Source organism: Phyllostomus hastatus, unplaced genomic scaffold (genome assembly GCF_019186645.2).
Source record: "Phyllostomus hastatus isolate PE091 unplaced genomic scaffold, TTU_PhHast_1.1 phas_scaffold_12, whole genome shotgun sequence".
Taxonomy (NCBI): Eukaryota; Metazoa; Chordata; class Mammalia; order Chiroptera; family Phyllostomidae; genus Phyllostomus; species Phyllostomus hastatus.
The window spans coordinates 5,835,001-5,861,432 of NW_025334007.1; the positions used below are offsets into that span (position 1 = coordinate 5,835,001).

The window sequence follows — 26,432 nt, forward strand, 5'->3', positions numbered from 1 at the left end:
AAATGCCTGCTTACATTAGTAAACACATGATGATTTTTTTCAAAAAAAACCTTCAAATGTTATGTTAAAAACTTAACATAGGGGTACATATATACAATGAAATATTACTAAGCCATAAAATAATATAATAATTATGCTAAGGATTTCAAGATCTAATCATCCTGGATTTAGAGTGGGTCCTCTGTCCAAAGGCAGGTCTCATACAGGCAGAAAAACAGAGGGAGAATTGTGACACAGACATACAGACAGGAAGGTCATGGGAAGATGGAGGTAGAGGTGGAGACTGGAGGGATACTTTAACAAGCCACAGAACACCATGAATTACTGGACAGCTACCAGAAGGCAGAAGAAAGGCCTGAAATAGATTCTTCCTCAAAGCTTCCCAAAGGAACCAACTCTTCTGACAGCTTGATTTCAGACTTCTAGCCCCCATAACTGTGAGAGAATAAATTTCTCTTGTTGTTAAGTCACCCAGTTTGTGTTACATTTGCCTTGGGAAAGTACTATGAAACCTTATTTTTAAAGTGGGCAAAAGATCTGAACAAATATCTCACAATACAAGACAGACAGAGGGCAAATAGGCATATGAAAGGATGCACAACATAATTTTGCATAAATGAAGTACAAGTTAAAACAGCAATTAATTACCAATACACCTATTAAAAAGGCTAAAATACCAGTTGCTATCAAGGAAGCAACTGGATCTCTCACACATTGATGGTGAAAATACAAAATGGTGCAGCCATTTGGAAACAATTGGCAGTTTCTCATAAAACTAAACATAATCTTATCATCCAATTCAGAAACAGTGCTTCTAGATATTTATTCAACTGATTTGAAGACTTATGTCAACACAAATAACTGCATATAAATGTTTATAGAAGAATTATTAATCACCCAAAACTAGGATGTCTTTAACAGAAGAGGGTGCAGTGAAGGGTAACCTGCACTTAACAGTAGTGCCCCGTGCTCCCGAGGCTGCCATTAGGAGCAGAGCTCTGTGTGGGGCAGTCTGTTCTGGGGTGGGCAGTTCCCCCAGACTTTCCTCATGCTCCTCATCTTTATTTCTGTTAGGGCCTGGGATCCTTCTCTCTTCTGGCTTGTGGTTGACATTCTGGTATAATGACATCACATACCATTGAAAGCTAACAACATTTACTGCAGATTATGTGAAAACATTAATAGGAGTTGATGCATAATTTAAAAAATTAATTCAACCAAGTTAGACTTACTACAATAATAAAGAACTTTGAAAACCACATATCACTGTCAACTCCAGTCAGTTTAACAAGGAACTGCACTATCTGTATGAATCTCTCCGCGCATTGTGTAAAATGCTTCCTCACCTGGGGCCAGCACTCTAGTTCAGACAGTATCTGGTGGCAACATAACCACAAGATATATGCCTTATGGAGGCAAAGAACTCAGGAACTAAAGGCCACATCTAAGGTGGGGATAGCATCCACATAATTTTTTAATGCTAGTCCCAACTTCAGTGGTGGAATCCATACACAGGAGAAGAAATCACCTTCTTCATCAGCCATCAAGACAGCTATCAAGTCCTGCTACTTTGAAAGAACACATGAAACTCCCAGATTAGTGAAGAGATGTACCTCTCCCCAATTCCATCAATAACATCACTTGGTAGGTGACACAGGGGAGCCAGCTATCCTCTGCCTTATATTAGGCAGGGGGATTCAAAGGTAGGAAGGGGTATCAGGCACACTACTGGTCCTTTCAAACAATGGATCTGCCGAATCAGATTGCTCTGCAACTTTAGGCTGGTGATAACAGTTCATAGATTCTCCAAGCCTTTTCCTGGAAGATATCCAGGATGCTCTAAGATTCCACAGGTTCTCTTCTTCTGTTCCTTTTTCCACTATGTGCTGAGCTTTAAGTTCAGACCCCTGACTGGCAGCCTGCCCAGAGCTATCAGGACTTGGTTCAGTATGCAGTCTCTCTCACAGACTCTGGAAATTTCTTTACTCCCCAGGCTTCTTGATGTTTCTCACCAACTGAGGGTGTCCTATCTAGACAATTCCCTGGGAGCTAGTCATTCTGATCAAATCCTGCCTCTTAATGCAAATGGAAAAATTCATATTGACATTGAATTTTAAAAGATCAACCCAGAGTGGCCCCAGTATTCAAGATATCTTGCAAAAAATCCCACTTTGTATGGATGAAAAATTAATGAGAAATTAATTTTTGATTAATATCATTTAAAATCATGTAAATACAAAATTACAATGTATATATTTTCACATGAAATATTGACAAACACTTAAAATTGATAAAATAAAATGCTGGTGTTTCTTTTGGATATTCTCATATACTAAAATGTGAGATGATAACTTGACAGCATTATGAAAACAGAATATCAGCAACATTTTAAAAATTTATGATCATCATGCTATTTCCACTTTAACCCAATGTTCACTTCTGTGTTGTTACAATAAGGAAACATCCACATTTTCCCAGTAATTTATATTTCATGATGTTGATATAAGTCCTATTAGTTGCAGAAAAATTGGAAGACGACTTATGCATCCATCAAGAGGAGAATGGTTAAATTATTTAGGGCATATAGACTTTAGAATACTTGGTAGTAATTAAAAGGGTGAGATGGATCCACATGCGCTGTCATGGAAAGAGCCTACATTTACCTCATTAAGGATAGGGCAGGAGGCAAAACAATATGTACATCATCATCCAAGGACATTAAAAAAACTCACATTGCATTTTTCTAATACATATATAACTCAGAATATATTTTCAATTAATATATACAATATTTTAATGCTATGGACACTTCTATTATTTAATATTAAATATTTCATTACTTCTAATATAAATGTTATGATTATTTCTAAGAAGGGCTGAATTTTAGAGGATAAAAATTAGTTAATGATTTAAAAGTATTTTAAGAAAGTATAAAAGCTGGCACGTCTGCCAGGGAGACATTTTCTACCTTGGTGGTAGACTGAATAATAGCTCCACAAAGATGCCCATGCATTTTCCCTGAAACCTGTGATTATGTTACATTACATGGCCAAAGATACTTTGTAGATACATAAGGAAATGAAACCAACTTTACAGTAGTCATTGGATTATCTGTGTTGGCCCAATGTAATCCCATGAACCCTTATAAGCAGAAGACTTTCTCTGACTGGAGACAAAAGAGAGATACAGTGGAGGGGAAAGGTAGAGGGATTCTACATGTGAGAAGGCTCCAATATTTCATAGCTGTGTCAAAATATATGGCCCAATGTAGAGGCTGGAGAGAGGCCAGGCAAAGCAATGTCAGCTGCATGTGACAGTTAGGGAATAGGGCCTCAGTCCCACTACCACAAAGAATGGATTCTGCCACCAACCTGAATGATCTGGGAAAGAGATTCTTTCCAGAGCTCATGATTGGAAAGGCCCACCACCTAAAAGTTTGACACAGGCCTTGTGAAGCAGAGAACTTAGAAATCCGCAGAAGAAACTTGGATTTGTCACCCACAGATATGTGAAATAATACATGTGTGGTGTGATAAACTGCTAAAGTTGTACTAATTTGTTATGGTAACTTAGGAATACTAGTACAACCTCCTAGAAGGACTACAGGGTCTGTGAGAATACAGCCTCTGCTGATGGTTGCTACACAGTGGATTCCTCAGAACTTTCCCATCTACCACTTAGGAGGGAGGCTTTTGTTCTTGGCCACTTATTTAAGCTAAGTCATCAGTGTAAAGATTCAGTGGCCAGTCTCAAATAAGTCACCAGATTAAATTTTCTTTCTAACCTCATCTGCTTTCTGAACCCCCTTGCTAAGTTCAGGGTTATCTTTCAAGAACCAGTAGATTTTGTGTCAAATAAGACTGTATTCACAAGCCAATTGGGAAAAAAATCTTTGGAAGTGTGTTGTAAGCACCCAGAGCAGAAGAGCAGACATCTAAACTTTACTGCCAAAGTAAATAGCCATGTGGACAGGTCTGTTGTTATGAGAGGTGTTCCATGGTCAAGGACAGGATAGGCAGCAGACATCTACATAGAGCTGCAGGCTTTTAAGTCAGGGGAAAGGCAGGTGATTCTAGGCTTTCTGTTCTACTGGGAGCAGAGTGCAGACTTATGAAAGGAAGCAAGGGAGAGGTTGAGAGCAGGTTAGAATCCGTATTTGGACACGAGACCACATCAGGGAAGACCTAGGAGAAGAAAGATGTAATTCAAGAAGTGTTGGGTGGTCCTAGCATTGGGTAGAGTCAGCTCTAAAACAACCTTGTGGACACAGGGGCAGGAGGACCTTAGGCAAATGCATCCCATAGAGAACCCCCATGTGGCATTTCATTCTCTTTTCACCTTATTAATGCACGTGGTTTTAGTGCATTGGCTTCAGGTTCCTTCTTCATATTCCTGTGAGACATTGTGGAATTGTGAGAAGAGAGATGAATTAAGAGATATTTGGCCTCAGGCAGGGAAGAGAGTGGAACAGTGTGTATGGGTCTGAAGAGGAATTCATACCAGGGCTTTGTCCCAACTATGTCACCTACAAGCCAGGTGAAATCACAAAGTTCTAGGAACCTCAGATTTCCATCTGTGAAATTGACTGGTAAGTAGTCCTCTTGCTCCTGGCTCACATATACCTTGAAAGTATGAATGCTGGAATGGATGGGCTATGTCTCTCCTAGCCCAGGGCAGAGTGCCATCACAGTGGCTTCTGAGCATCCCATCTCAGTGTCACCCTATTTCTCAGACACTCAGATTTACACAAATCACCTAGTTTGTGGACTTTGTTCTCCAGCACTGGGACAAGAGCACAGGGCCTCTTCCATTTTTGTCCCAGATGAAGACTTGTCTCTGCTTTATCTATGATCTTAAAGTCTGTACAAGAAGCAGTTTCCCATTCCAGGCTTCAGTCTCTCCACTGAAGACACATTTTCTGAGCTTTTGGCACCTGCCCACCACTCAAACTCATCTGACCCACCACCCAGTTTAATTAAAACTACCATACACCAAAGGACTCATAGTTTCCCAAGGCCACAACCCCTGTTTTCCAGGCCTTTACATTTGATAGTTCACACCTAAACCCCCCAAGTCTTCACACCATCTTTCGACTTGTTATTTTGGTCACAGGGAGTGTCTTAAATATTCCTCACATCACAGCTACTCCAAGACTTTACAATTCTATTGGCAGGGATGGTTCCTGTACACCTTCACATTCTCGGTACCAACACAGACTTTACAAAGAGTAGAAGCTCAATTATTATTGGAGAAAAAAGTGGGCCACTGAGAAAGAGGTCTAAATTATTACAATTTATTTTCTCTCACATTCTTTAACAAGCAACATATATTCACACACACACACACACATATAAAGAAACAGACTAAAAGTTATAAATTAAACAAAAAAATATTAGCTTTCTTTCTCCATTTCTTAACTCCATCTATCACACTGCTGAGTTGTTTCACATTTCCATGGAAATGCCTCATCTACTGCCATATTGTCTTGCTCCATATCACTAAACAAGGTGAATTTTTTCCAATTTGTTTTACAAAATAATAAAACTCTTACTCTTAAATCTCATTCACAGCAATAAATGTTTGAGCATACCCTGCATAAGTTTGGGTTATGAAGCTATTAAAACCTTCAATTAAAAGGAAAATGCTTTAAAAATTATCTAACTTACTATACAGAACAGAAACAAGTATGTTATATATCACTCCAACTCTCTACTCCTGAGAAGGTAGACTTCTCTTTTTAACAACAAAGTGAAAAATCTGCCTCAAACTTGATTAGGGGTGGGAGGAGCTGCTTCCTTGGCTCTGGAGCGTTCCCTGGCCATGGCAGCACGACGAGCCCTGACTGCAGCTCGGGCTTGGGCTCTCTCTTCCTCATCTTTCAAAGCCTCTTCATAAAGCAATGGGAAGGTAGTGGGGTCAGTGCCATGGACCTTGGCCAAAAACTCCAGTACTTTCATCTTGGTAGTTTCAATGTGGGCTCTTGGACCCCACATGAACTCATGGTGTGGAGGATGACTGTGGGGTACTTGGCGGTACACCAGGTAATCTTCTTTCACCAAATCTTCTGTGATGAGCTTCTTGGGCTCCCCAAAAAGGAAGTGACTCCTCCCCTGATATAGCCCCATCACATTCAATGTTTCCCAGACTTGCTCCTCAGTGGCACAATTGTGATTCATGTAGATCACACCCAGTATAGTCATCAGCAGACCGGTCTTGGGCACACCTCCATCATCATTCAGCACTGTGTCACAGCATGGTTCCAGTTTGTTGACAAGGATATATACATGCCGGTAGGGATCCAATTCTTTCATGTCGAGGCCAAAGACCATCTCCATGTGATCAGAGGCTCTCTTGAGGATCTCAAGGAAATGATTTCTGTATATTTGGATTACATTTCTCACCATCTCTTCCTTTGTGATGGGCTCTTTGATTTGATACTTGTACAGCAGATAATACACTAAGAGAATCACCTTCTCTTTTAGATGGCATCTGTGGAGGAACTCCATGGTGGACAAGGCCTGGGAGGATCTTGACCTTTGTTCCACCTGGTAGTTGGCACCCTCATTTGATCTTGCTGTGGTTTGAGCACCTACTAGATTCTGGCGCTCTTGTCGGGCCTGGCGGCATTTTTCACGGGCACGGGCTTGACACTTCCGACCCTGAGGCATGATAACTTTCAACAAAGGCAGCAGGTTAGTGGCAGATGACTCAGTGATCTGCAGAGAGGATGAGATTTGGGGGTCACTTCAACAGGGAGATAAAACCTTGGCTTTATTGATGGCCACCTATGCAGGATTCCTTGAGGGAACTGCTCTGGAAACCCAGAGGCTACTATCCCCTGATTTGGCACTGCCCTGAGGACCCCATGGAAATAACCAAGGTGTGCCTCAGCTCCTACCTACCAGATCTGCTTGGGGCTCACTGGTGCTTACAGAAATTGCTCTGTTCTGAGTTAGGGAATATTTAAGTTCACATTAGGGGTCACCCCTTCACTTTTGGAAGGACCTAAGGTCCCTGTGCTCTACTGTTCTGATGCTGATCCCTCATTTCAAGGCCCTCATCCCTCTGAGACCCCACAGGAGGAATTAAAGAGAACTTCATCTTACCACACCTGCCCAGGGATGCACAGAGAAGAAAGTACACACAAAGCTCTGTGGGATATTCTCTATGCTGGCATGCACAGGGGGCTCAGTCTTCATTCAGTGCCTTCACTTTTACTTTGGGTAGGGCCCTCTGCTGATTTAAGACCTATAGCCTCAGAGCAAGGCCCTCCAATCCCTGAATGTCTAGAGAAGAAAGTGAAGGAGGGCTCAGTCTAACATATTTTCCCTGACTGCATTTCTCACCAGCATGGAGGCATCCTCAGGGCTGATGGCTTGGATAAGACTCTCTGTGATCCCCACTGTTCTGAGATGGGTGATCCCCTCAGTCCTCACTCAGGGTCTTCACATTGAGTGCTAGAAATGTTTGGGTTCCCTCCTTTTAATGACAATGTGTCTACCCTCTTAGACCAGACTTCACCTTCCTGAGACTGCCCAAGGGCAATATGAGAGGGTGGCTCAGCCTCACACTCTTAACTGAGGAGTCCCAGAGCTCACAGCAGTGGTGGGGTTTTGTGAGGTCACCTTTGTTGGGAGTGGGTGTTTCCCTGAGACCTCACTCAGTTTCATGCTTGTGATGTGTGTCAGGGCCTGACACCATCCTCCCCCCATTCAAAGGTATTCACTGCCACTGAGACACCAGGAACAGAAGTCGGTGTGGCTTACATCAATCCAACCTAATCTGTGGCCTCTTGGACTGAAAATATGGGCGGGGCTCCGCGGGGCTGTGTCTGTTCTATGGTATGCAGTTCCCTCAAACTTCACTGAGGGTTCTTGCCTCACACTCGCTAGGGCCTGGGACCTGTCGCTCTTCTAGTGTGAAGCTGATGTCCTGGTCTGATGTCTTCACCCTTCTCAGTTCCCTCAAGGGAAATTTTTAACATTCTCGGAGGCTGTCCTGTTAGACGATTACTATCTGAGTCCTATCATGGCTGATAGCAGGGGCAGAACCCTCTGGAAGCCACTCTAAACTAAATCAGGGTGTTTACCTTAATTCAAAGTACGGCCTGAAGCTCCTCCGTCTCCTAATGTGACGCTCTCCTCCTCATGGAATGGTTGTGGCTTGTCTCAGAAACCAGGAACAAAACTCGCGGTGTGTCACATCCTTAAACCACCGCTTGGTGCTTCCCATTGTGGACAGCAAGGTTCCGGCACCGCAAGGCCCTTGAGAGCAGGTGCGTGATGTTCTGGCAGCCTCTCGTGGCTGGGACGGATACTACCTCCATACATAACTCAGGAAATTCACGTTAACTCCAGGCAGAGACCAGAGTTCCTTCCTCACTGTACATCACAACACTCTTCTCAGACCAATGTTTTTGGGAGTCTAATATCCTAGCACACCACTTCCAACACCTTTGCCTGGGCTTTGTCAGTACGTACACAGGAGCAGGGTTCTATGGGGTCAACTTTGGTTTTGGGGTGGAGAATTCCCTTGGAACTCACATAGGGGCTTCTGCCCCATCCAGACTGGTCCTGGTTTTCCTCTCTTTGGTTAATTAGCCTTAAACCAAGGCCCTCCACATATTACTCTCCAGTTTCCAGGGGTTAAAATGAAGGGGTATATGAGCCTCACAGCCACACTGGGGCCTCCCAGATTTATAACAGGAGCAGGTCACTGTGCTGTCCATCTGCTCTGGGGTAGGCAGTTCCCTCAGAATTCACACACAGTGCTTTACTCATGTTAATGCTTGGGATCCCATTTTCCATGGTCCTGAGGCTAATATCCAGGTCCAAAACCTTCGATCCTAACTCTCCAGAGGGGAAATTCAGAGGTCATCACTGCCAGTAATACCTACATAGATCCTACCAGGACTGAACGCAGGGACTAGACTCTGTGGGGTTCACAAACTTCTGTGGTGGGGATCCCTCAGACTCAATCGAGGACTTACCTAAGATCCTGGCTCCCTCTGACATTACCTAGATTCTTCACATTTATTTCTGCTCAGGCCTGGGATTCCACCTTCCATCTGCTGGTGGAGTCTGACAGGCTGGTCATTGTCCTTACTTCAAAGTTTTAGATTTTACTGTATTTAATATAGATACTGTGATGACTTTGTGAATGGCTAGCACAGAATCTATTTTTTAAATTTTAATTCAGTCAGGTTGGAGTTTTACATTAAAAAAATAGAGCTGAACTCCACCTATATCTGTTACCCAACCTCCGTCCAGGCAATTTAACAAGGAACTATACTTACCACGATGGTTCTCCATTCACCCTGCAAGTGTTTGCATTGTAGGCCAGGCCCTTACTCCAGTCAATATCTGGTAGCAACACAGACCACCAAATGCAAGGTACATTTGCCCTCTGCTATGCAAAGAAGTCAGGAACCATGTCAGGCAATCTGAGCCGGAATAACACCTGAACTGTTTTTCAAGGCATGTTCACATTCAACCCTTTATTGCCACAGTCACTGAAATAATTAACCTTAGGGAATTCCCCCTCCAATTTTCCCTTCGGTGTAGCTGCACACCCCTTTCCACTACTCATTGGTAATACTTGTCCTACTTTAACACTCCTAAATCACCAAAAAATTCCATCCATTTGCACAGCCTCAACCTTAGCAGCAGGAGTACCACAGAGATGGGTGGGGGGGGATAGTCTTCTCTACTTGGCATCAAGATAGCTCTAAGCCCTGCTATACTGGCAAGGATGCACAGAAACCCCAGAATAATGAAAAGATGTAGCTCTCCTTAATTCCATCAATAACATCACTTGGTGGGTGACACAGGGGAGCCAACTATCCTCTGCCTGACAGTAGGCAGAGAGTGTTCTAAGGTAGGAAGGAGTATCAAGCCTGCCTCTGGTCTTGGCATTGAATAAATCTGCCCATGCAGATCACTTTAGAAATTGATGCTGGTAATGATGATTCAGAGATTCTCTAGCTTATGCATGTAAGTTGTCTGGTACACTCTGCCAGATTCCCCATCTTCTCTCGTGGTACCTTTGTTTGCCTTTTGATGAAGTCCGCATACAGATCCCTGACTGACTACCAGCTGCCCTAGGCCCTGTGGACTTGTTTTAATATATGGTCTATCTAGAAATTGCTCTCCTTCTCCCCACCCCACATAACCCACTCCCATCTTCCTGGTGTTCCTCAGTTATTGATATTTTCCTGCCCAGGCTCATTTTCTGGCACCTGGTCATTCTTACAAAACCTTGCTTCTCAAATTGAAGTGAAAACTTAAATACCTATCAAGAATTCTTAAAGCATGAGCCCAGAGGTATCCTGGTAATTAAGACATCAATGTAGAATCTTATTTCATACGTGTGAGGGAGTATGTTAATTTTCTACTCAACTTGATTACAAAACAGGGAAATACAAATTAAAGTTGAGACAATATAATTGCAGAAAATTTCCTCCAAATTTAAAATTGATAAAATTAAATATCTGCAAGAACTTTGGTTATTCACATAAATTAATTTGTGAGAATATGAATTGGGACAGAATTATAGGAATACAATTTCAGAAATATTAAAAATATTTACAATCACCAAATTATTTCCACTTTAATCCAATTTATACATTTTTATCTCTTTCCTATAAGGAAACTTCCACATTTGTGCAACAACCATGTTCAATGATGTTGTTATCAGTTCTGTTAAATGTAGCAAGAAATGAGGAACAGCTTATGTGTCCATCAGGAAAAGAATGGGTACATTATTTATTGCACATACATCTTAGAATTCTAAGGAGTACTTAAAAGATTGAGGTGGATCTATATGTAGTCTCACAGAAAGCTCCTGCAGTCATTTTATTCAGTAACAAGCAAGAGTCAGAACATGATATACACCATTACACATGTATCTTAAAAACTCACAGTGTCTTTTTCCCTTTTTTCCCCTTTTTTAAATTCTTCCCTACCAGTTTGGACAAGTTCTCTGTGTCTCAATTTTCTCATCTGAAAAAAGGACTATTCTTACTTAGTAGGACATCAGAAAAGGATTAGAAAAGATAGGCCAAAGAAAAGGTTGTGGCATTCAGTAAGCACTCACTACAAGGGTGGGCAAAAGTAGTGCTACAGATGTTCATATGGAAAAAGACAGGCAAATTATGATTATTAGAGTAGATTTATTAACTCTGTGTTCAGTGTACTCACAACTGTAAACCTACTTTTACTCAACCCTGTACATGAATTTATTTTGATGATTACATTACAGGAGGATGTCAGTTTATGCTATGAGTCTCATGTTTCTCAGGTCCACCACTGTGGTTCATGTGCTGTAGTGAGTGAAGCTTTGTTTTGGCCTCTCAACTGAGCATTCCTTCTCTGAAGTCTGACCCTACACCTTCTTCCTTCAACACCTCAGTTCATATCTGTTGAAAACCTGCATATGTAATGTGTTGGGGAGAGTAGATATGGAGAAGAGCAGAGAGATGCCAACATGAACCCTCAACAACTTCTGATCGGGCAGGAGTCACAAAACCTATTAATCACAAGTGAGGTACAGTGCAGAAGCAATACAGATAAAATGTATGGTAAGCTGCAGTGAGAATGGGGTTCTCATGCTTCTATGATACTCAGGAGTTTGCCTCAGTGCTCACTGGAGATATTTTGAAAGGAAGTTATCAATGGTATATTCCTCTAGCACATATTTTAAGAAAAACTCTAGAATAAACTTAAAAATTATACACACAGGGTTTTTAGTTATGGTTTATTCTAATAAGGCCTAATTTTATAGAACCATAGAAAGGAGGCAGGAATGTGATTATTTCATATTTTCAGAATTTTTTAGCATCAACAATATATGCTCTATTTCTATTGTAATTAGTTTATCTAAGTTAGAATACAACAGAAAGAGAAGCTGTGTGTTACTCAGATAAGTAACTGCTAGTGATTGCAATGGAAGAAGCCTGAAACCTGAATGACCTAACAGTGCAAAACTTTCTTTTCATGCACATTAAATCTGACACAGGTAGGCAAGATCTCTGTTGTCAGGTAGCCCAGGGATGAAGGCTACTCCCATCATGTGACTCCACATCTCAACACAGGATCTCAATGTTTGCTGCTGAATTGAATAGAAGGCAGGAAGTGGCACACTGACTCTCTAGTGCCTTGGTCTAGAAAAAATAAACTTTGCTTCTGTTCATATTTCAGTGGCAAAGGTTGTCACAAAACCCTTTTTAATGCAAGTGGACTGGACAATATAGTATCCCTATGTGCCCAGGAGGAGAGCAAGACACAGCTTGGATGGACACTTGCATTCTCCCTATCAACAATCATAGAGTAGGTGCTCAGTAAAGTGCAGCCCTTACAATCTGTATACAGAAATCCTCTGCATTCTTGGAGAAGTTTCTGAGAAGGCTCAAACTTCCTTGCAACACTCCAGATTTGTCTAGTGCCTATTATGTAACCAGCATTTTCAAATACAGGATCACATTAATTTCTCTAAGGACACTGGAAATCTTAGCATGGAGGCATCACCCTTCTTCACTCTATAGCACCTTTCTACACTGGCCTTTCCAACAACCTCTCTAGTCCCAGTACACTGAGAATTCTCTTCTTCCTCTCTGCAAGGTCAAAATCTCAACTTGTGAGTCTCTGCTATCCACCACCTGGAGAAACTGCCTGAATGCTTACACAGGTGCCTTTAGACACAATGAAAGGTCTGGATTTTTCCCCTGGGGGGAAAAATCAGATACAGACAAGAGTCAGGAGAATGATGGTAAATTATTATTATTTTTCTATCAAAGCTGGCATATCTGCCAGGGAGACATTTCTACCTTGGTGGTAGACTGAATAATAGCTCCACAAAGATGCCCATGCATTTTCCCTGAAACCTGTGATTATGTTACATTACATGGCCAAAGATACTTTGTAGATACATAAGGAAATGAAACCAACTTTACAGTAGTCATTGGATTATCTGTGTTGGCCCAATGTAATCCCATGAACCCTTACAAGCAGAAGACTTTCTCTGACTGGAGACAAAGGAGAGATACAGTGGAGGGGAAAGGTAGAGGGATTCTACACGTGAGAAGGCTCCAATATTTCATTGCTGTGTCAAAATATATGGCCCAATGTAAAGTCTGGAGAGAGGCCAGGAATAACAATGTCAGCTGCAGCTGACAGTCAGGAAGGGAATAGGGCCTCAGTCCCACTGCTACAAGGAATTGAATTCTGCCACCAACCTGAATGATCCAGAGCCCATCAGCTGAAAGCTGGACTTAGGCCTGTGAAAATCGAAGCACAGAATCTAGCAGAGCCATCCCAGCCTTTATCCCTACAAAAATATAATAATAACCCCTATTGATACAATAAATATGTGCTGCTCTAAACTACTAAATTTGTGGTAATTTGTTACAGCAGCCAGAAAAAAAGTACTATAACTTTACAAGAAGCCTACAGTGTCTGTGACGCTCCAGCCTCTATCAAAGTTTGCTACATAGTGGATTCCTCAGGCCTTCCCCATCTGTCTCTTAGGAGCAAGGCTTTGGTCCTTGGCCACTTAGTTAAGCCCACTCATCAGGGTATATATTTAGGTGGCTTTCTCAGTCAGTTAAGACACTCCATTAAAATTCTACTGCAGGGAAGATAGTCAATAATATTTTAATAACTATGTATCATTCCAGGATGACTGGAGAGATGCAACAGGAATGTTTTGGAAAGTATAGGATTGTCTAACTACTATGCTGCACACCTGAAACCAATACAAAGTAATATTGAATGTAAACTGTAATTGAAAAATAAAAGTAAAAAAAAGTTTTAAAATTCTACTGCAATTATCATGGATATTTTAAAATGTCCTCTCTCGGTCTGGTTTATAAACCAAGGCTCTTCAGGTTTCCTGCCAAATCAGTCTACCAATCAGCAGTTTTGGCCAAAACAAACATTAAGAGTTTGGTAGAGGCAGCCCAGGGTGGCGATGAGATGTCTAAACTTCCCTGTCTGAAATGAGTCACTGCATGGAAGGGACCACTGCTATCAGAGGGGCCCACAGTGAAGACCAGGATCTGCAAGGATTTGCTATGCTCTAGGTCGAGAGGGCAGGGGTTATGGGCTATGCATTCCACAGCAAGCAGGTGCACAGCAAGCAGGTGCAAGGAGGATGCAGAGCAGAGCTGGCTGGCAGGATAGGTTCCAGCCTGCATGGGACACACACTGGGAAAGGCTTAGGGGAAGGGCTGGGACTGGACACTTGGGCTGGGTACAGGGCAGAGTCAGCTCTCAAGGAGCCCTGGGTTGGAGACAGGAGGATCCTAGGTAAATGAAGCGCCAGATGATCCCCAAATTGTGTTTGATTCTCATTTTCACCTTACTTCTTTAGGCCTGCTCTGTGCACTTTAGCCACAGGCTCTTTCTTCTTACAGCCTGAGAAACATGAAATAGTAAGAAAAATGAATTAATAGACACAAGGCCGGCCTCAGGCAGGGAGGAGTGGAGAAGTATAAGTTTTAGAAGTACCAGACCAGGTCTTTATTGTCAAGCTTGTTTCTTAGGAGCTATTTGAACTCAAGAAAATTTCAAAGCTATGTGTGCCTCAGGTTCTTCCTCTGAACTGGACTTGATGTGATCATCTTGCTCCATGGTTCATATGTACCTTGTGAAGTTGGACTGCTAGAATGTAAATAATTTATATGAGGCACCTGGTCCAGTGACTGGTATGTATTCAATCTTTGATAATTAGCATTATCACTATTCAATTCTGACCTCAAAGATCACCCATTTTACATCTTGGAATTTTTAAATTTATTTTTATCCTGGAGATATCAGACAATATACAGCCATGTAGGATGTACCACACCAACTCAGTGATAATGCTTCTTACCAAGAATATTAAGTAACTTGCTAAGGAAAATGTTGGGGATCATTTATAAGCAACTGAGAGAAACTTCTGAATGGATGTATACAAGGATCCTGTAAAAGGAGTCAAGGACTAACTTGCTCACTCCCATCAAACTATCCATTTCTCACTTTCAGTTTGTCAATTTATACTAAAAAAAATGCCCTATAAATTGTGATCTCTGTGTTTTTCAGCCTAAGGTAAAGCGTGCAAACACAGTGGCTTTGAACATCACACGTTGTTAATGCATTATAACCCTTACTTCTCAAAGATTCCATGGCAATAATGTATACAAAATACCTACTTTGTAGACTGTGTTCACCTGCACTAGGACAAAGGTAGAGGACACACCCCATTCCTGCCTCAGGTGGAAGTTTCTCGCTGGTTAATTTATTATCTTAAAGTGACTGTTGGAAGCACCTTCTCAGGTTTTGTGTCTCAACTCTGGACACAACTTCTGAGGGTCTGGCCACTGCCACCCCCACCCATAGCCTCCCCATCTGACCCTCCACCCATCTTAATATAAAATTGACTCACACCAAAAGACGTGCCATTTCCCAAGGCCCTGAACCCACTTGCTTCAGGACATTTACACATGACTGCTCACATAGAGGTCCTCTATGACCTCTCTCCTTTGTATTTGTCCTTAGGTCTTAGGGTATATCTCACCATCTTTCTGACTTAAAAGTTGCTCCTAGACTCGACCATTGTATCAGTACAGTGGCTCTTTTTGATCCTGACATCTCCAGACGTAGCAAGGAGCCTCCCAAAGAGCAGAGGCTCAAAGAATGTTTGAGAAATAAATGAGCAAATGTACAAGAGATCTAATTTATTATGATGTAATTAATTCTACATTTTTGAATAATCTAAGCACATCCAAGAATATATCTCTTAATTTCACAGAACAACAAATTAAAAGTGACAAGAGAATTCAAACATTTATCATCTATTACTTTACTTCTGTAACCTTAATCCCAAATATTTTACTACTAAGTTCTTTCACATTTCCAAGGAAATGCCCAAGCAATACACTACTATGATTTTGTTCCAAATAACTAAATAGAGAAAATTTCCCCATTTGTTCTAGAAAATAGCAAATTTTTGCAGTTTTAAAATGTAATTTTATTAGGCTAATTACTAGATGCATGAGCTACTGAGGAAATTCTAAATCATAATATCTTTTCCCAAATAAGAAATGGATTTAATGAACTTAATAATTTTTCATTTTGTTAAATTTATCTTTAATTATAGTCCACATACCAAAATAGTAAAACTCATACTCTTAAACCTCATAAATATCAATACATGTGTGACTTATATATCAGTCATTGACTCAGAATCTGAAGTTAGTTAAACCTTGTATTAAAAGGAGCAACATGTATACAAATATCCAAGTTACTACATAGAACAGAAACACAAACATGTTATAAACTCTTATCTGTAGCCCAACCCCAACCTTCTACTAATGAGAACATTAGCTGTTCTCTTCAAGCACATAGTAAATAATCTTCCTCAGCATTTACTTGGAGCATAAGCTGCTGGTCATGACCTTGGAGCATGCCCTGGCCAAGGAAGAAATATGAGCCCTGGCTACAGCTCTGGCTAGGGCTCTCTCTTCCTCATCTGTCCTTCGTAATAGTATGGGAACTCACTGGGGATGGTATCATGAATCTTGGCCAAAAACTCCAGGACTTTCATCTTGCTGGTTTCAGCATGGGCTCTTGGGCCCCGCAGGAACTCATAGTGTGGAGATCACTGCCAAACACGTGGCAGTACTCCAGGTAATTTTCTTTTACCAAATCATCTGTGAAGATCTTCTTGGGTTCCCCAAAGACGAAGTGTTTCTTCCCAACATGCAGCCCCATTAGATTCACTACTTTCTAGACTTCCTTTTCAGGAACACAGTTGCCTTTCATAAAGATCATGCCCAGGATAGTCATCAGCAAACTGGTCTTGGGCACACCTCTGTGTTCTCTTGAATCACAGCTTAGCTCCAGTTTGTCGATGAGGATATAGGTATTCTTGTTGGAATACACTTCCTTGATGTCAAGGCCAAAGACCAGCTCCAAGTGCTCAGAAGCTCTCCTGAGGATCTCATGGAAGTGATGCCTGTACACTTGAGCTGCATTTCTCAGCATATTTACCTTGGTAATGGGCTCTTTCCTTTGATACTTATACAGTATGTAGTGCACCAACACAACCACCTCTTCATCCAGAGGGTTTCTGGGGTGGGGCTCAGCGATATTCTTGGCATGTAAGGCATTTGGCATTTCCTTCACTTGATTGTTGGTACCTTCATTAAATATTGCGTTTGAAATGACCTCAGCAGTTGTGGTGATGGAGCAGACTCCCCCAGGCATTTGAGGATTGCTGGGTGTTTTAGTTGCAGGTGAACTCTGAGGATCATCATTGAAATCAGGAGATTAGGAATAAGGTCTCTCTTCTCCCCCTGGTACAGTGACCTGGGCACCCACTAGATCCCTGGACTGCTCTCAGGCTTTGTGGCATTTCTCACGGGCACAAAGCTTACTCTTCTGTCCCTGAGGCATGATGACTCTGGTCAGGTTTAGCAAGCAGGAGTGTGAGAAAGGTGACCTGGAGGAGAAAGAATAAAATGGTGCGATGCCTTTAGCAAAGAAGTACAAGCTGGGACCTTATCGAAAGCTATCTCTGCAGGTTGACTTGAGGACACTGCTCTAGGAGCAGACGATACTCCACTCCTCTCCAAGCTACCTTTCTGCTGAGGAGTCTGTTAGGGTAACTAGAGTTTGCCTTAGGCTGCAGCTTTCCAGCCCTACCTGGCTCTTAATGGAGCTGATACAAGGTCTGACAAGTCCGGGCCCTGTGGAGCCTCCTCTATTCTTAAGTAGTAGATGTTTCTTTCTGTTCATATTCAGAGCCATTACCTGCACTTCTGGCAGGATTTGAAGTGCTTTCTCTACTGGATTGCTTTGATGCTGACTCCTTATTCCAATGCTCTCACCTCCATAACATTATGGGTGAAGAGCTGAGGTGGGAATCTTACCTAAGCACACCACCAGGGTTATACCATGGGATGACAGCAATAGCAGAGCTCTGTAGGACCATCTGCATCCTGGGATAATCAGGGTTCTCACTCCTCACTCAGAGTCCTCACCTTTTTTTTTTTTTTTGCACAGCCTTGGGCTGTCCCCTCAGCTGACCTTAGACTTAATCTCCTTGGAGCAAGGCACTCATATTGATGAATGTCTGCAGAGGATTTTGGGAAGGCCTCAGTTTTACATATCTTCCCCATGTGTCCCCTGCCCCCAGGAATAGTATCACAGGTGGGGTTCTGTGAAATACCTTTTGTTCTGTGATGAGACGTTCTCCTAATCTTTAGTTTGCTTTTGTGGCTCCTTCCCTTGACTGCCTGATATCCTTCCTTCTTCAGACTTGAGGATTGTAGCAATCAGACCAAGGATTTCTCCACCTGATACTCTGGAATATGTGGGGGTGGAGGGAGTAAACTCAAGAACAGCAGATCTCCCCAGGACTTCCCACAGAGGAAGTGCCTGACTCTGTGTAACCCTCTCAGTGCTCACTTTGACATCTAAAAGAGCCAAAGTCACATCCTTCTAATTGGATCCTCCTCTCCCTGTGACTGCTGAGGACAAAGTGAGGAAATTTTACCCTGAAAGCTCTGCTGTGGGGTCACCAGGGCTTATGGCAGGAGGTGTGATCTCTGGGATTCCCTTTGTCCTGAATGAGAAATTTCTTCAGTAGTTTCTCAAGGTTCTGAACTAAACTCAAGGTCACCCTGGGACTCTTCCCTCTGCTAACCTGAATTGTCTGGCTTACACCAAAGCTTTTTTTTTTTTTTACTAAGGTAGCATTTATTTTTTATTTTTTTAAATATATTTTATTGATTATGCTATTACAGTTGTCTCATTTCCCCCCTTCATTCCCCTCCACCCTGCACATCCTCTCCCACCCACATTTCCCCCCTTTAGTTCATGTCCATGTGTCATAAGTTCTTTAGCTTCTACATTTCTCATACTATTTTTACCCTCCCCCTGTCTATTTTCTACCTACCATCTATGCTACTTATTCTCTATACCTTTCCCCCCTCTCTCCTCCTCCCACTCCCCTGTTGCTAACCCTCCATGTGTTCTCCCTTTCTGTGTTTCTGTTTCTGTTCTAGATGTTTGCTTAGTTTGCTTTTATTTTTGTTTTAGGTGTGGTTGTTAATAATTGTGAGTTTGCTGTCATTTTACTGTACATGTTTTTTATCTTCTTTTTCTTAGATAAGTCCCTTTAACATTTCATAAAATAAGGGCTTGGTGATGATGAACTCCTTTAACTTGACCTTATCTGAAAAAGCACTTTATCTGCCCTTCCATGCTAAATGAAAGCTTTGTTGGATAGAGCAATCTTGGGTGTAGGTCCTTCCCTTTCCTGACTCAGAATACTTTCCAGCCCCTTCTTGCCTGCAAGGTCTCTTTTGAAAAATCAGCTGACAGTCTGATGGGGACTCCTTTGTAGGTTACTGTCTCCTTATATTTTGCTGCTTCTAGGATTCTCTCCTTCATTTTTATCTTGGCTAATGTAGTTATGATGTGCCTTGGTGTGTTCCTCCTTGGGTCCAACTTCTTTGGGGCTCTCTGAGCTTCCTGGACTTCCTGGAAGTCTATTTCCTTTGCCAGAATGGGGAAGTTCTCCTTTATTATTTGTTTAAATAACTTTTCCACCTGTTGCTCTTTCTCTTCTCCTTCTGGTACCCCTATAATTTGGATGTTGGAATGTTTAAAGATGTGCTGGAGGTTCCTAAGCCTTTCCTCATTTTTTTTTAATTATTCTTTCTTCATTCTTTTCTGTTTGGTTGTTTCTTTCTTCCTTCTGGTCCACTCCATTGATTTGAGTCCAGGTTTTCTTCCCATCACTATTGATTCCCATGCACTATTGTGCATTTTCCTTCATTTCCCATAGTGTAGCCTTCACTTGTTCATCTAATTTGTGACCAAATTCAACTAATTCTGTGAGCATCCTGATCACGAGTGGTTTGAACTGTGCATCTGATAGGCTGGCTATCTCTTCAGTCACTTAGTTGTATTTGCTCTGAAGCTTTGATCTGTTCTTCCATTTGGGCCATTTTTTTTTGTCTTGTCGCACCTGTTATGTACGAGGGGCAGAGCCTTAGGTGTTCACCAGAGCAGGGTAACCTAGTTGCTGGGTTGTGGTGCTGTATGTGGGGGCGGGGTCTGAGAGGGAACAATGGCGCTTGCTCCACTCTGTCAGATTTCAGTCCCTTCCGCTGCTTCCCCCAAGCAAACTTGGCCTTTCTGGTACTCATTCCCATTTGGGTGGGCTTGTGTACATTCTAGGACCCTGTGGGTCTCTCCAACAAACTCTCCCGTGAGGCTGGGAGTCTCCCCTTGTGCCTCAGCCCCCACAGGTGTCTCCAATCGGTGCCTTGAGGCTTTATTTCCCGGTGCTGGGACCTTGGGTTACGCGGTCTGTCTCACTCCCCAGCCTCGCCTAGTTTATCTGCACCTGAATGTGGGGCCACTGGGTCAGCCAGCCACCTCGCTTCACAATCGCCACCTCTCTGGGTCTGCCCATTGCCACCCCGTGCCAGGGGTCTGCCAGCTGCCACCTGCATGCCCAGGGTCCGCCCCCTTCCGTCTTGTGTGCCTGGTGACACCACTTTTTGTGCTGCAACCCCTCTCTGCCTGGCCTCCTGTCTCCGCCCCGCCTACCTGTCTGGATGAATGTGTCTATTTTAACTCCTTGGTCGGACTTCCATACAGTTTAATTTTCTGTCAGTTCTAGTTGTTATTTTATTTTTAAATTATTGTTATCCTTATTTTGGTTGTGCAAGGAGGCACAGTGTGTCTACCTATGCCTCCATCTTGGCCAGAAGTCTCTACACCAAAGCTTTTATGCACACATTTCCTCACACATATCTGCCACCACCAAAGCTGAAATGTGGAGGCATATGGGCCTTATTGACATGTCAAGGGTCTCCCAGGGCTGACATCAAGGGCCAGACTCTGTAGGGGAAGAAGTTTCCCCCAAACCCAAAAAGGGGCATTCACTGACTCCCAGAAGTGCCTGACTTGAGGCAGACACTTTGGTGAAAATCTTCCTCAACTCTGGGAGCTGCCATCCAAGTAAGTCAGGTGTGCTAGTTCAAGCTAACTACCCCTGCCCCCTTCCAGGGTCTCCCAAAACTGAAGGCAGGGGCCAGGCTCCCTAGTGCTTCCTCAGCTATGGGGGGTGGGAGGAAGCACTGTGGCCTGAGGACAACTGGTCAAATATCTCTTTCACCTACTGGAGGCACCAGCCAGGGAAGTCAGTGTTGGGAACCGCCCTGACTGGTATCAGAGGCTGAAACCCCCGCCTAGCTAAGGCTAAGGGAACGCCCTTGGAACTGTAAGCCAGCAAGGAGACAAAAGCTTATCTCCCTGGCAGGAATGCTGCTTCTGCTGCTTTATTCATGACTGAACCCCAAAAAGCTTGGTCGGTTAGCCAAAGACGGGTAAGATTCCCCACGGAGGGGAACGACCTAAGACAGGCACGATCACTTTGGGAGGCCCCCCCCAAAAGAAGGACTTGGGGGGCTGCAGCAAAAGGGGGTGATGGACCCTCGCTCCTCGGCTTTGACATACTGAGTTCTCAGTGCCTGGAAGAAAATCTCCTTATCTCTCGGTTGCCTTAGTTCCTTTGCTCCACCTAAGCCTGAAACAATGACAGGGTGGTGCAGCTCGGTACTGAGAAGTGCGGATTCCCCAGGGTGATCAGGCCTAAGAAAGAATATGTAAATTACTGTGAAACCTTCTTTGTTTAGAATGCTCTCAGTTGAATGAGAAGGGTCTTAGGAGGAAGTTAGTTTTGTTCCTCAATCTTACAGCTCTTTGACCCCAACTCAATAGACCGGCAGAGTTCTTTGTTTTCTATAGTTCCTTACTTCCCCCTAATGAGTACTGTACTTTGCCTGAATTATTATGCAAAATGAGCCTAATAAAAGCAGGTATGGATGGTAAAGCAGCGCGCTCCCCACTAGGGGGGGTGGCCATTTCGTCCCTACTTCCTCACAGAAACTAGTTTGTCTCTGTGCATGTTGTTATTTCTCGCGTGTTTATCGTCGAGCCATCCACAGCGTTCCGTGGTCACTGGTGGCCGGTGACCCACACGCAACAAGTCAGGTGTGCCACTTAAAAGCCACCTTCACCTGGAGTCTCCCAGGCCTGATGGAAGGTGCAGGCTCTGTGCTGTTTCCATTTCCTGTACTATCCGGGAGGGGAGCTCTGCACACCAAACTCCTTTATGGTCCTTCACTGACTCCCAAAATGATCTGAAATCCCTGTTGTCTTGATGTCAACCTCCTGGTGCAATGCTATTAATTGCCTAAGTTCCCTGAAGGAGAGTTCTGAGGTCGTTGCATTGGGCCATCCCTGCATGGAACCTTCTAGGGTTGATTGCGGGGCAGGATTGTGTGGTTATCTCTTGGGATAGGAAGTATCCCAAACTTATTGTTTATTCTTACTTTATTGGCTACAGAAACTGGATTCCTTTCTCTGGTGACTGTAAGCGTGCCATCTCATTTGTGATCTCCTGTACAACAGATGCTTAAGGTAGAAGTAAGTCTGCCACACATCCCTCTCCAGCTTCCCCAGAAAACCCTGTGAGCATAATGCTATGGTACCCCCACCTTCTGTTGTGGGTTTATCCTTGTGTGGGATCTCCCAGGGCTCATACAAGAGGCCTAATCTCAGCACTCTTTGTGCCATGGGGGAGGGGAGGAGCCTGGTCTGAGACAGACACCTGGTCAAATATCCTCCTCACCTCCTGGAGCCACCAGCCAGGGAAGTCAGGTGTATCACTCACAGCCACTTGCATGCACATGGAGTCTCCCAAGGCTGATGGCAGGTGCCAGGCTCCCTGGGGTTTTCTTCGGGCATTGGATAGAGCATTCCCTGTGTGGAACATTCTAGTGCTGATGCTTGGGCAGGACCATGGGGCTGATGGAGGGCTCAGGCTCCATGAGTTTTCTCTGCTGTGGGGAAGGGGGTGAAGCATCATCTGAGGCTGACGCCCTGGTCTGCTCTGCCAACAGCTGAATAGGTAAATAAACTGTGGTATTTACATACCATGGAATACTATTCAGAAGTAAAAAGAATGTACTATTGATACAGGCTATGACATGCATGAATCTCTAAATAATTATTTTAAGTGAAATAAGCAAAAGAAAATAGCACACACTGTATGATTCCCCCATTTATGTAAAATTCTAGGATATGTAAACTAATGTATAGTGACATCATGAATGCCATTCCATTGTTCCCTGGGAGTAATGTGAAAGAGATTCAAAGAAACCTGAGGAACCTTTAGGGAGTGATGGATATATTCATTATGTTGAATTTAGTGGTGGTTATATGAAAGTATACATACTACAAAAATTTTCAAATGTGTCCTTTAAGATATGCAGTTTATTGTGTATAATCTATAACATAATAAAACTGTTAAAGATTCTAGACCAAGCCAATCTAATCTGTAGTTGAAAATGGCACACTGTGGAAAGGAGTGATGTCGAGGTGGTGTATTGGGATTGTTCTGGAAAGGCATGACTAATCTTTGTTAGGTGGTAGAATAATGCTATATGTTGATAGGGGTTGGGCTACACATACATATTCATTAGTACACTTATGTTTTGTGAATATGATTTATGAATATAATATAATAACGAGAGTACAAATATTCAGAATAGAATAAACTGTAAAGCATGAGTACCTAATTTTCATTGATAATGCTTCATTATCCTCTTTTTTAATCTATTGATAAAACATAAGTCAAATATTACTTAATCCTTCTTAGCTTTGCATTTCACATGGCTGTAATGGTATTGTAGATATATTCTTCAACTGATCTTTCTTTCTCTTAGACATTTTAGGGCTTAGCCTACTCTTTATTTAGAATGAATTTCTAATATTTATTGGTCATAACTGACCCAATTTCAAATGTTGCAGTAACAAAAATAAATAACAAGGTAATAGTGCTTTGTACTTAAGGCTAAGTAAGTTCTAGATGATTAATTTTTGTAGCCAGAAATGTTTTTTAAGCAGTTAGTTTAACCTTATACAGTGTTGCTAATAAGTATTTATCATTCTCATAATGGAAGCACATTACAGTATAATTTCCTTTAAACTATGGGACATAGTAAGTTATGTTAAACTAAAGTTATGTTAAACTGATGTATATGTGGCCTGACTGCACATGCCCTAAACAACACAGTAGGAAGCAGTGTGTGGGAAATTTACATATTTCTTAAATTCTGTTTTAAAGGATAAACTTTTTGACTGTTAACCTCATAGGTACATGGTACTTTGCTCAAAATAGGCTATTCTTTAATCATTTACCACATTGACCACTGTGCTTTACTTATGCATTTGATATGGTCATTCTCATGCATATAACACTTTGATATTCACATTGATTTTTTTAACCACAAACCAGTTATTAAGATAATATTATTTTGGTGAGTGATTCATGCAACACATATCCTTACCTCATCTCTACTATATACTTCTATCATCCCTTAACTATATATCTAGTCAGGGACTCATCAGTCACAACTCAGTGCTTATGGTCACTACTTCACTGACATAATCTCATACACTAATTTTCACTACATCATTAATTTCTGTCTCACTCTAAGTTTTAACCAATTACTCACACTGTTTCCATATATCTCTAGAGATTAAATGTGAGGATGAGTTGAGATTTTTGGCAACATAAAATTAGTTTTAAAGAACAATGCTTCCTTTGTTATATAACTTAAATATAACAACCACCCAAAAACAAAAACAAAAACATTTTTGTTTTTTTTACTTATCCGTACTTTTTAGCATACTGCCTAACAATTAGGGGCAAATGTTAGCATTACCTTCTTTGAGTTTCTAGTGCTGAAAAAAGGAATAATAGAAGAGGAAGTGCAGACCTCAGACACCCCCAAGCTACTAGTACAGTGATGGTGGAACGTCCAACAGTTTCTCTCTCTTTCTTTTTAAATCATCACCCAAAGATATGCTTTATTGATTTGAGAGAGAGCGGAAGGAGAAACATCAATGTGAGAGAGAGAGAGAGACATTGATCAGTTGCCTCCTATATATGTCCCAACTGGGGATTGAAAGCACAGCCTAGGTATGTGCCATGACGAGGAATTGAACCCACAATCTTTTGGTGTACAGGGCAATACCACCCAGCCAGGGCCAAAAGTCTCTTTTTTCATGTCTACTGAAACCTGCGTTTTTAGGGTCTGATCCTAAGCATGGATCCATGCTAATACTATGTATGAAGGACATTTATTAGTATTTATAATCTGCTGATCTAGAAAAGTTTCTTAAAGGATCAAAAATATACTCAATTGTAGCTTCCAAGTTTCCCATAATGACATTAAATGTTAGTGTATAAAAATGATTGACTAAACCTGTACCCATTCTTCAGGCTAGTCCTTCTTTGATGATAAAAATAACTTTGTGATATTGTCCAAGACTCTAACCCCAAAAGCACCATACTGGTCAACATTGGGACCGGCAAATTAATCCTGATGCTGATGAATTCCGGGCATGTAAAACTGCATGTCCACCCTCCTCACAGGAGCACATGTTTAAAATTGTGCAGTAGCTAAAATTCAAAAAGAAAAAAGACTTGAGGAAGGGGATAGGGTAAGAGTCTGTGACAGAAAATCATGATAATTTTCAATAGTTAAATACTTTTGTTTCTCCCATATTCTTGCATATGATCCCATGCAAACATTGTGTATAACTGCTTTAGATAATTATATAAGATAATCAGTGCAAATTATGAATAGAGTGATTTGTTGCCTACATTTTTAAAATTTTCATGCTGCCTAGACACAGAAGAAATTCAGATAAATAAATTAGCAAAGTTGGTTATAGTGATGCAGCTTAAATATTCACATATATTCCTCAAATATATGTGAACAGAATATATTCAAATTTATATATAACTTAACTATATTAATAATATTGAAATGTATAAAGTTGCTTATAAATTATATAATTATAAATTATATTTTTAAATTGCATATGCATATAAATTACACTTATAAATTATACAAATATGTTATATAACTATAAATTATAAATATACAATTTAAAATATAATTAACATAAATATATTATTTATATAAAATATAATATATACACATACAAAGGGGGTCCAAAAATTGTGTATTTATTTTTACATTTTTAAACTTCAGTCACTTTCAAAGTTCTCTCCATTTGATGCAATGCACCTCTCAAGATGTTTTTTCTACTGCTCAAAACAGTTTTTAAACTAGTCAGTTTGGATGCTTTTTAGTGTTTCTACCTGTTTTTGTATCACCTCTTCCACATTGGCAACTTTGCAAACTTTTTCCATCCTGTTAAACAACAACAAAAAGTCATTCTGGGCAAGATTGGATGGATAGAGAGGGTGGCCATTTTTGGCCATTTTTGGTCAAAAATTTATGAACACTCATTCCAGCGTGGGCAGATGTGTTCCTAAATCACCCATTGTTAAATGGG

General features: G+C 41.7%; 1 protein-coding gene and 1 pseudogene across 1 annotated transcript; both read right to left on the reverse strand.

Moving 5' to 3' along the window:
• Positions 1 to 5,762: 5,762 nt before the first annotated feature.
• LOC123829928 (melanoma-associated antigen B10-like) lies at positions 5,763 to 6,668 on the reverse strand. The gene has a single exon (XM_045855845.1). The coding sequence runs from the start codon at positions 6,666 to 6,668 to the stop codon at positions 5,763 to 5,765; it is 906 nt and encodes a 301-aa protein (XP_045711801.1).
• A 9,734-nt stretch (positions 6,669 to 16,402) lies between these two features.
• LOC123829867 lies at positions 16,403 to 17,432 on the reverse strand (annotated as a pseudogene).
• Positions 17,433 to 26,432: the final 9,000 nt, after the last annotated feature.

Bases quoted from the DNA above. Each gene is read 5' to 3' on its own strand.
- LOC123829928 (XM_045855845.1), bottom strand. From the start codon at position 6,668: ATGCCTCAGGGTCGGAAGTGTCAAGCCCGTGCCCGTGAAAAATGCCGC.